Source organism: Oryzias melastigma, linkage group LG9 (genome assembly GCF_002922805.2).
Source record: "Oryzias melastigma strain HK-1 linkage group LG9, ASM292280v2, whole genome shotgun sequence".
In the NCBI taxonomy this organism is placed as follows: domain Eukaryota; kingdom Metazoa; phylum Chordata; class Actinopteri; order Beloniformes; family Adrianichthyidae; genus Oryzias; species Oryzias melastigma.
The window spans coordinates 17332501-17344638 of NC_050520.1; the positions used below are offsets into that span (position 1 = coordinate 17332501).

The 12138-nt window shown below is 38.5% G+C and overlaps 1 protein-coding gene across 3 annotated transcripts in view; it reads right to left on the bottom strand.

Moving 5' to 3' along the window:
- Window positions 1–12138, bottom strand: part of LOC112148518 (netrin receptor UNC5C) — a gene marked incomplete at its 3' end in the record, with an annotated part of 179711 nt that overhangs the window by 71747 nt on the left and 95826 nt on the right. For all 3 annotated transcript variants that reach the window (XM_024275701.2, XM_024275702.2, XM_036213527.1), the window contains 1 exon segment: window positions 2682–2918. In XM_024275701.2, coding sequence (XP_024131469.1) covers window positions 2682–2918 — 237 coding nt within the window.

Consider the following 12138-nt stretch of genomic DNA (forward strand, 5'->3'; position numbering starts at 1 on the left):
GATACATAAAAATCATTTCAAATGCTTTTCATACTGCAAAATTGTATTGATTTATTCATCATAAAGTTGTGTGAGTACATCAGGATGGATTACGGTGTCCTTGAGAGATTAAATGGCCCACAGGAGCAAAAGCAGCCAATGGTGATGGATCTGTGTGGGATGAATTAAGCATGAATGAAAGCACGTCTTAAGCGGGTCAAAAATGTAAAACTAAATCAATGTCTTAGCTTGGCCTGAGGGGTTACGCCAGAAATACACTCCCACAAATAAACCTAAAAACAACGTCGTCAAATCTGCATTTTCCAACTACATCTGGAAAAACACCCAGGAAAAGCTGTCAGTCGGTGTTGCTACTCCGTAATCCCTTTCTTCTTCAATCAGTTGCATAGTTGGCCGAACGATTCATATTTGTGAAATACTGATGAGTAAATCCACGGGCCGCAAATGAAGTAGAATCTTCTTTTATTGCGACGCTGTTTGGAACCCAGGAGGAGGCAAATAAAAGTCTGCTGGGAGATTAGGACGGGACCAGCAGCTGCACGCCGCCAGAGCGGAGAAGGGGAAATCTGCGGGAACAACTGGTATAAACAAAAATGATAATTGCACGTCATATTTCCAGCTTTTTCGCATCAACTAGTGATGACTGCAGCGTATAATCATCAGCATTTGTGTACTCTGAGACAAAAATACCAAAGAAAAAAACATATGTTTGCAGAGTAAAAAATATGAAGTTAAAAATAAACTGTAGGGTTATTTTTTAATAATATTTTTAATAATATTTTCTTTTACCGCTGTGTGCTACTGTGCTCTAGACTCGTGCATTACCTTTTTCTCACCTCTCTAAGTTATACTCTATCTATTTTCCACTATGTTTCTTTCTTGAGACTCTAGCATACCCACAACCAACCCAAGCATCAGAGAACCCACATCCACCAGCATTTGTGGCTCCAGGCTGAGTGCTCAGTTGAAGATGAAATCTTCCTAAAAAATCCCCCAGCATGCCTTTCACTTTCACTTTGCTCACTGGTCTGAGACAAAAAGCAAATTCCGATTGCAATCAGGGGATTTTAATCCCACCTTTTATAAGGTAGGTACAGTCAAACTTGTGTCACCCTTTAAGCCTTTGACTATCAGGTGTGTCGCTCGTTGTCATCCTGCCAAAGGAACAGCGTGAATCATCATTACTTAGCAGACAGAGGGGTATGAGCTGTCGGGTGACAGGGGTGGAACTGGCTGCAGTCCAGCACATCGCCATGGATCTCATTAAAGTTTCTACGAACCCAGTGCAGTCACCAAAGAAAGATTTGAGATATGTTTGCTGTATGAAAACAAGAAAAAAGCAAAGGATGAGGGCAGTGGGGGAGCTGGAACATTTTGTTGGGGGGGGGCAGGATGAGGGCAGACAGGGTGAGCAAATGAGAATGGTGAGGTGGAAGGCCATTACAAATGACAGGATCCAAAATATGTTTTTAAACAATTTATGCTGGTTATTAATATTAAAACAGCAGTGATTTTAGTTGCTTTGGTTAATTTTGCAATGCTTAGAGTCCTCCTCCAATGAAAATCCTGTTCTTTGTGGCACACGTGTGGCAAGAGAACAAATGCAGAAAGAAATCATTTCATTTTCTCCTTTTTAAATCGCTGTCAATCAAATTGACGCAAAAACGCTCCGTTTGAAATAATGTGCCTTTGTGATGTCATAATAGCCCAACAGCATGTGCAAGCTTATTGATGTGTCTGATCGATAAATGTGAGTTTTTTTGTTAGGTTTGCGAAACGAGGCTGGGTTTGTGGGGGTCTGGCTCATCTAGTTTGCTCTCTCGTGGGGCGGTTTCCGGCACCCCGTGGAAGCCGGGTTTCTGGAAGGGGCTGGGTACGGTGGGCCCTTCTTGCGGACTTCCCCAGCTGTGGCCCCTGGCGGTCTGCCTCGGCTGGTGCCTAGCAGCTGATTTGGAAACGAAGCATTGCGAGGGCCCACGGCGGGTGCTGACACAATGTGATTTCTGCCAAGTACTCTAAATATTGCCCTAGCCTTTCCATTAACTGTGTTTGTGTACTTCCATAGTTAATGGAAAAGCAACTCATGAAGCTCTTCACTTTCCTCGCCTGAGATGTGTGGGGGGGGTCAAGGGTGTGGCACCAATGGCCACGCCCATTTAGAGAAGACTTTGGAAACAGAAGCTTCAGAAAAACATGAAATGTGGCTTTTTTTAGACATTTATGTTTTAGGGTTTTGGTTTAAAACTTAATAATCACAATAAAAACACCACAAGGAACCTTTTTTTTGCTTTAGAATTAAAGATTTCTCAATCTTGTCATATTTTATTCTAATATAGACTCAAAAATGGTCTAAAAGTATAGAGAGAGGAACTTAATTTTCTAGGATACTTGCACTCTTGTAGTGTGTCACTTTATTTTTAACTGTTAAATCAACAAAAATGTTTTTTTTTTTCCCTGAACAATAATAAATATTTTTGTACGATAAATCTACTACTAATACTTTGATCTTCATCTTGTGGTGAACCATTACAGTTCTTAGGTTTGGGAATAATTTCTTTTATGTGTCAGGGCTGAATGCTTATGCACCAACTGGCTTTTTCTGACTGACTTTATTAAACAAAAGCACATTTTTGTTTTTTTTCACCAGAATATTTTTCAAGTTTGAGTTAGAATTCACTGACCTGAGTTCTCGTCAACCCTCTCCTCCACGGTGTGGTCCTTCTGGTGGACCCACTCACTGTTGCACTTGAAGTAAATCTGTGTGGCGGGGGTGGCTTTGCAGTACAGATTGACGGGCTTATTCTTGACGATGTAGCCTTCCTCGGGTTCGAACAGGAAGTGAGGGAGGGGCTCCGGAGGATCGGAAGGAAAGGTTTCCGGAAGTTCGCTCAGGCTTAGGAAGTCGTCATCATCTCTCACTGGCAAAAGAAAAAAAAGAGGGGAAAAGGCTATTATTATTTTTTTTAATTATTTTTTTTTAAGTTTAAACAATAAATAAAGAGTAATCCAACATTATCAAGTTTTATGAACTGATAAAAGAAATTTTTGCAAAAATGTCCTCCAAAGTGGAAAAACACGTTTCTGAGTGAGGATTCATAATCACACATTAAAAATAGTTATTTTCCTCACACAGTGTCATAAAGTGTTCACATCTTCTGATTTGATGGTCGTATAAAGCTTTTGATTCATCCAAAAAACCCACTAAACTACAAAAACAACAGCTAACACTCAAACTGCATCAGCAACCACATCTGTTTGGATTCATCAGAATCCAGAGACCTCTGATCACTACATTCCTGACAAATACTGTGGAATATAATCAGTGATAAACGGCCTATAGAATTCAATATTCACTCTATCAAAGAGTTGGATTTCCTGCAAAGAATCTTTTCCTTGGTTATCCTGCAGTTTAAGCTGTTCTTTTGTTTGATTTCCCCACAGACTGCTGTCAGTGGATCAGTCATTACGTACTCTGATTTTAATAAGACTGCAGAACGGCTTCATATGTTGGGGCTAAAGCACTCATGTCTAAATTGCTTCTGTTGGGGAGAAAAACAACAAAAAATCATTTTCCTTAAGCTCTCCTCCAAGCAAATGATTTTTTGTTTCAATAACCATTAAGGAACATATTGACTTTCAGCTGAAGAACGAGTGACCGATGATTTCAATTGTAAGGTTTATTTATGTAACTACTGAGTCCTGACCGAAAAAAACAAAAACAAAAAAAGATTTGTGATTGTTCAGCTTTCAATATTTTTTAAAAAGTGTCATGTTTAGAAATATGCAACAGCAATATTGCTAAAACATGACATTGATCTTATGCACAATAATTAAAATATTTTCCAAAAGCATGCTTAAAACAGACATTTTTTTTACACAAGACTTCTTGTTTTAAGTTAGCAGTTAACTTAAGAAACATTAACTGACATGAACATAACAGAAGTGTTTTTTTGAACAAAAGTTAATGAACAAACATGCATTTATTTTTATTGAAAAAAATATTTTCAGCTCACATCATCTATCTTCTTTAACCTTTTATCAGCCCAACCTATTGTTTATGGCCTTGCATGTGTACACACAGTCAGTGTTTTTTAAAATGTGTTTTCAGAAGTGCTTCACTATTGTTCGATCAGGCCTTTCAAGGGTTAGGATGCGTTTGTGTCTGATTCCTCTCACATGGAGAGCTCTGACATCCATGAGAAACACGCTTTTATGCATTGGTGGGGCGCCATAATATTTGATACAGATGTGTTTGACATTTTTTTAAAATGGAAACAAGAATAGAACGCTTGTAGAGATACACAAAGTTGTGCATTAGTGCCGACACGACTCATATCGTTCTTTAAAGTCCCACTTCCATCATTTTTTTATCTATTGTATAAGCTTGATCATACTATTGTCTACCTAAATGTAAAAAAAAAAAAAAAAGAAGTGATGTTTTTGAGGACATAGTTTCTGCAGAGCGGCAGGAGTTCATCAGAAACTTGTGGGCAGAACTGTTGCGTGGAGTAAGCCTGCCCTAATTTCCCATCATCCATAAGCCTACACGCTCTCCCATTAGCTTACAGTCCCAACATCACATTACCAATGCCATATTAGAGCTATCCAGCCTTATATTTCTGAGCCAGACGCCATCTTAGATCAGGAAAACAAAGACATACATGGATCTTTTCTGCATTTTTCTCATCTATTCCTGATTCACTACGATTTAAATAAAAAAAAACTCAGAAATGTAACTTCATGTTCCGAAAAAGGCTTAAAGAACAAGTAAAAACACAATATTCACTGTAGTGAGTCTTTAATTTGTTGGCAAATCTAGTGTGTTGTGGACCAAAAGCTATAAGCATCAGCAGTAAAACAATTGTAAGATGCCCACAGGTCAAAAGGCCAACATTTCTATAATTTATTTTCTGAGTATGACAAAGGCTTGACGATAATTTCATTATCTATGAGAACATTTCTCCTGTTTCTGTTATTTATCCAGCGCTGTAAACAAACTTTTTCCTCAGTCAGTCACTCCCCTTTTGTTCTGCCCCCCATGTGTCATTTTTCAGGTGCCCTTTGTTCCTCCAGCCCCTTCGCTTTTGCACGTCTCCTGATTCCACCCGGCCCAGCGCTCCATCTCAGCCTCATTTGTCATTCAGGGGTTCATTGCTCTTGAGTGACAGCTATGAAATATTGATTGCCATGAGAAACATGATAGTCAAAGAAAAGGGTGATTGGATACAGTTTTCACTGGTAACATCTTTATTTTACAGATTTCATGGTCTCCTCTAAAACCAGAAAACCTCACTTTATTTTCACCATCTCTTCCTTCACAGTGTAAAACTTTTCCCCTCTCTTCCCCTAATTTCTGCCCCCCGCAGCTCTTTCCTAATCTCCTGACAGAGTGACTAACTGATCCTTACAGGCTAGCCCATAAATGTTTGCCTGAATGCTGTCATCACTAATGGATGGCTGTAACAGAACAATGTCCAGGCTCAATTTATAATACGTCGTAAAAACGTCGGCCCGGGAAGAACATATTTTTCCCTTCGCTCAGGTTTGTGGGCTTGCTGTCTTCACAAAACCAAAAAACTCAGCCTATAAATCTGTAAATCTGCTGAGAATGATAATGTCAGGAATTATGGGTCAGAGCTGCAGATTTTGTGCAGGCAAAGAAACTAATAGATTAATCACAAGGAAGTACATTAAGGGGGAAAAAATGCAATTATTACCGAAAAACTTTTAGTTTTGCATTTTTGGCTCCACATTTATTTATAGTATTTTCACTTTTTCCCTTTAGTAAATATCTAAAATTGTGCAGCTAAAGTGTATACCTGTTTATTTACATTTTATGCATACAGTTTGATGCTTTGCTATTTTATTTGACGTCTTCTGTTTCGTTTATTGCATCCTTACAAAGTCTGTTTTTCATTCAGGGATCTGCTTCCTTTATCTGTAACATAACATCTACATCAACACACTGACAGATTCATGTTTTTGTGCCATTATAAGTCAATAACAGATGATACATCTTCTTTAGTTTCCACCTTAGCTTGTCTTTTTTTTTTCTTTGCATGAACCGTTTCAGGATTTGCTTTATTTATGTGCATTCAGCTGCTTCCCTTTCTGCCTGTTAAGATCTGTGCTTGAGGTCCTCTTCGTTTAGGGACTGTTACAAATTGCAAGGCTCAAGAGAGAAACAATATGATGATTTGTGTAGTTTTTTTTTTTTGCTGAGAAGAAATGTTCTGTTAAAAAGGGTTTAAAGATTTTAGATGACTTAAATAAAACCAGCATCCCAATGTCGAGCCGTTGAAGAGGAATAGAACTTAGTGTTCAACATGGAGCACACCAAACTGGGCCATATAAGGTCAATTGGTGGAGGAATGTGTCTGGGTCTTGTGTTCTTCACTCTGATAGAGGTCTATGATGTTTATCAGTGCAGAAGCCATGGAAATCGTGAAGTCATACTCCCTAATGCATTATCAGATGGTCTGAATCGGAAGCAGCTGCAAAAACACAAGCATACTGAGAAGCAGGGACTTTCTCTCACACATGATGTACACATATACAGTTTCAAGAAAGTTAAAACAAAACATAGTTTACATAGAGAACAAACAATCTCTGTTTTATACACATTTATTATAAAGGCATTCCACTGAAAACTGTGTTTTTAGTGTTTTTAACATGTTCTTGTAGCATTTTTCTCATAAAAGAGAAAATATATGAAGAAAATCAAGATGAAAAAATGCATCTGAGAATGTTTTATTCAATTTGTGGTGAATTAGGAGCAAACACAAAAAAATGTTGTTTGAAAAACCTAGTTGTTACGTATAAGCTACAACTGGCAGGCCACACGCTCCCTGCTCCTCTCTATTCTGATGCATCCACTAGCAGATAAATACGTCTTTGTTCTTCTCATCTGAGCAGCCATTTGACTCAAAACTGTACGGCTCTGTCATTGTTCTCCACTTTTTTTGCACAGCTAATGCTAAGCTGGAGTTGTGAGGGGTTGTAAGCTAGCAGGGGATCAGGAATCCGAATTCCTTCATACCGTTACAGCTTTTCTTTACCCTTCCATTTGTAGGGGCATTTGGAGCTTTAGTGGTGTGCAAAATTGTTTTTTGACTTAATTTATTAGGTTCTTAATTGATTGAGTGGATTGAAATTTACATTGAAATGTAAGTAATCACTTTTTGTTTTTGCACAACTTTTTAAAAGGTATAAAATTGACAATGTTATGTGTTTTCCAAGAGCTGGCAGCTACATGCTAACGTACATGACCGGCGACTATTGATGACATCATTCCTTCACTACTCACTATATAGTGCACTTTGTAGTGTGTTCGTCATTTTCTAGTGCTGTCCAAAACTACAATTCCAAAATTGAGTGCACTAGAGATTTCCCGGAAGTCTTTGTGGAAAAACCAGCGTGCATCGATGCTCACTACAATAGCAAATATAGACCACAATGCATTGTGGTCGAACATTTTTTGCAAAAACACATTTAAATCTATTTTTTAAATAAACCATCCACATTTTCATTCTTAGAACACAGTAGAGTGATAAATAGATGTCGTGAAATGTTCATTTTGATTCGATTTTTGCCTTGTGAACTTGGTGAAGTTATATCTGACGTTTAAAAAAACAAAAGTAAAGCAGTGAGCATGCTGTCTGAATTGCTTTTAAAATCCATGGCACTATATTGTCCCACACTATAACGTTTTTTATTAGTTAGTAGTTAGGGTGGGAATTCGGACATAGCCCATATCTCTCTGCTTGGAGAGATAAATGTAAATAGAGGGGAAGAATTCAGATTGAGAGTAAACAAAGCAATGATGGGAAACTAGCGCAGGCGCCAACAGCTCCGCCCACAACTTAGAGGTGAATTTCTAATGAACTTGTGCTGCTCTGCATAAACTATGCCCTAGAAAACAACACATTTTTTGATGATGGCTAAAAATAGCAAAAATTATAACTAAAAGCATACACAAAGTGGGAACACTTTGATCAGAGAGGACAATAGAATAAGGATAAATTGCCAAACAGTCCAATTTTTCTGTCATTTCTCCTGGTTTTTGTTGAACTGCTGCTGCTCACATATCAATTCGCACACACAGGGAAACATCCTTGGCAATTATTAGAGCTTTTCTTGCTCACACAACACCTTTCTCAAAAACATCGACACAGATTGTCAGGTTAAACTTCTAAATGATGTCATAGAAATGTAAAAAAAGACCCTTCTTCCTATTAAATGTAAAAGTAATGGGACAAAATAAGGACTACGCTGAAAACTAAAAGAGGAATGAAGGGCCACAAGTGAGGCTTGAAAATGTATCAGCAGTGTGAAACAAGTTAAAAATAAATTAACAAAATACACACATGTACACAAACGTGATGAAAGAGGGTAAACAACAAACCAATTTGGAGCACACACTTTTAAGAATACACACACGTATGTAAACACAACTCTGTCAATCGCTTTAATAATTTGCTATCATAAGTGCATAACCTAAAAAACAAATATACTTCATAATTCTCTGTAGGATCGCCGTTTCATTCCGTCGCTGGAGATTCAGTACTGAACTTTCCGAAGTTTATTCAAGCGCTGTTCCATTATTCATGCTTGGAGAGAACAGCTGGATGTGTGGATAAGCTTCAGTTTACCCTCCTATGAGTGAATACATACCTGTAAACGCTGCTCACTGAGCAGAGGAATTCGGCTCTTACTAACAGTCTTTTGCTGCTGCTCTAAAAGAAAATGCCTTTTATTGAAAAGACGCGTTTGGGAAAAGAGAAAACACAATAACCTGCATGAAAAACAAATGCTTTGGAATTGTCGTCATTCAAAAATACTGTAGTTACAACATTTTTGTTGTTCTAAAATTAAGGAATCAAAGCTTAAATATTTTAATTTATTAAATTATATCTCTTTATTTCCTATTCTTCAGCTGTGGAGCTGCTTTTATGAGACATGGAGCTCAAAATGAAGATGATGATGATACAGCAAAACTATTATCCGCTTCAGTGCCAGGATGTAAGGTCACATGAACTTCTGACACTAAAATGTGTTTTTTTTTTTTTTTAAGAACGGAGAAAGGAAAGGGTTTGGATCAATTGCACTCCTTCACATAGCATAGTGGGTGAATTACTGATAAAGCTCCAGAGTATCACACCCCTCCTCTGAAACAGGACGCAGAGCAGTCACACATTATATGCATCCATTAGAAACCTAATTAAGGTTTTATCCTCTGTTTGCACTTTGATAAAAAGCATATTATTCAAGACAGGGAAGCAAATGTGAGAGAACTTAATCACTCCATTACTTTTGTCCAAAGGGATCAATTTAATTTGCATATATTCCAACATAAACTGGATTGTTGCGCGTAGTGCAGGTATTACTGTGTTACTTAAAATCTAAACATCTGACCTCAAGTTTTTTATGTTGATCAATGATATTTTATAGCTTGAACCATTGTAACTGATGCTTATAACAGAGCATGCACAGAACGCTTCACGTCATCACCAATTATGTCTCTAACAGGCTTTAAGAGCTGCGTTTGGCAATTTACGGTTGCTCCAAATCTACCTTCGAATGGAGCGAACAGCGACAGCTGCTTGGTGTACTCTGACTTTTAACGATCGTGACAAATAAGGCCGCCGCTAAAGCCTGAAACTAGATTTACAGCCCCGCCTGCAGAGGGGCGGCTCGGTCAGGCCGCAGCTGGCTTCGGCTGAAAGCTCCAAACTGTTTGCGGAGCCAGAGAGGAATAAATCTTAAGGCATCTGGGAGGTGATAAAGACTTGAGTCTGTGATTTGAAAAATGTTGCTCACTTTACTGACATTAAATCTTGTGAATGCTAAAAAAATGAAAAGAAAAAAGCAGAAAAATTGAGGTCTGGTGTCTGCTTGTTTAATTCATTAGCAAATTAGAATTCAGTAAGCGGTCTTACCTCCAGTTGTCAGGTCAGTGCTCAGAGCACAAATTACTGTATGAGAGCTGCTAATCTGTGGAAGGAGGTCTGTCACTGCACATGCATTTTTAAACAGGTGTACTGTAAGCCTGCAGAGTTGCACGTTAGTGTGCATTTCTGCAGATGCAGCTGGTCGTATTTTCATATCTGCAACTCTGTTAACCTCTGCACTTGTATTTAGTATCAAATATTTTGATAGGTATTAGTAAAATAGCGTTTTTCTGATTGTGGCTTTTAACAGTATTCCCAGTATAATTTTGGAGCTTGTTGGCCCGCCCACAACTTTCGTATCTTAGCAATTACTGGTTGGATTACCATAAAACTTGGTGCAGCTATTAATCATGCTGTACGCAGCGGCTAAAGCCTTTTGACTCTGGTGATCTCCAGAACGGCCAGAGGGCTCGTTCTTCTGTTGTGTTTGGTGAAAAATGCCGTTTATAATGCAAGACGTTTGCTGTAATATTCATAAAGTGGAGTTTGAGCAAACAGAGAGTCAAGTGAAAAGACGAGTTAAAGGTTATTTTGTAAATTTTACATTCTAAATACTAAGAAATGAATTGAAATAGCAGTAAACTGAGGAATCACTTTTGCCTGAAGAGTTCTTTTCTTGATGCCTCTTGGTCCCGCAGACACTCGCTAACACGCTCACAGTTGGACGTACATCACACATCTATACAATTGAGCACAGTCGCATTTTAAGCAAGGAGCAGATGATGAGTGGGTGTTTGCAGGTAGGCAGTGCGAGAGCTCTCAGCAGCTATTTTTTAATGGCTGTCTCTGCCAAGCATTGCATCAACACAAACAGGCAGACACTTTGAAGAACCTTAAGTGCATCCATGCCCGCCTTGCTTCATTTGTTATTAGTGCTTCCATTATTATTTAGCTTTACTGCATTCCTGTACTTAGGCTTATTTACATACTTTTTTCCTTCCGTTTGAAATCCATCATTGGTCCAGCATTTTAGAGGTTTCATTACACAGAAGGAAGGGGTCTGTTGTAGTAATCTGTTGGGAGGACTTGGGTGTTGGTACGGTTCATTTGTCCTGGAATTGCTCTTAAGCTGGAGCTTATCGCTAGTTTCTGCAGACTACAGACAGATTTCACAGGACGGTCTGCAGCAGAAAAGGTTTGTATCACATTGGCTCCTTAGTTTTGCCGATAAAAGTGGGTGAATGGTAATCTAAATGTCACATGAACATCCTTCACATCCTGGTAAGCCCAGACGACAATCCATGCATAGAAATTTGGATTTATATGGCTTCTTCTTTTCTCTAAACTCAGCAGCAAACAGCCTGCCGACTGATCCACTCCAGCAACTAAGAACTCTTTGTAAATTAGATAAAGTGGATTACCAATTGTTAGCAAAAAATGCAAGATTTTCATCTTTTTAACCAAACAACATACAAAAACTGAATAAAATAAATGGATTGTGTGAAAGTGAAAACAGTTGTTAAAGTTGCAGTGCACAGGTTGGAGGCTGCATCACACACATACCCGCATGCAGCTGGAGCAGCTCATTGATATGTGCAGCCTTATGTAAGCTTATGGGGGTACAAACTTGTGCAAGTTGCTGTGTAATGTTATCTTCCAGATGGATTCGGTCTCCCTTATCCCAGGGCCTGAGGGAAAAGCAGGGCTTTGCTTTCATTCATGTTCTACTATCTCAGCTCAGCATCGCTATTAATACAAGCTGCCAGCGCGAGGCAGTGCTTTAGAAAATCAAAACATAGGCCGGGGAAGTTCTTGCATTTTCAAGGAGATAGGGTAATGTATGTTTTTATTATTTATTTATTTATTTTTTGTGCTGGGTGGCGGATACCTGATAGCACTTCTGACTGTTTGTGCGTGGGCGCTGTTTTATCACTTCTGAACCGTCCGTCTCTTGGTTTGACACGAGGCTTGTGGCTTTTGATAGAATTAGACATTAATCTATGCAGCTCAGACTGCATTAAGTTGAAAAAACAAGATGAAAAAGGGCTACAGCAACACAATTGTGGCGAACACAGACAAATATGAAAACACTTTTCAGCATTTACTGTCAGGATTGTCCAGTATGAAAGTATAACGTGGTAGACATATTTCTTTTCAATCTCCTGCTTTTCATATTTGACTTTTCATGGTTTAAATGTACTTTTGTCATCTTTGATCAGTTGATCATCTGCCTCCTTTTTTTTTTTTT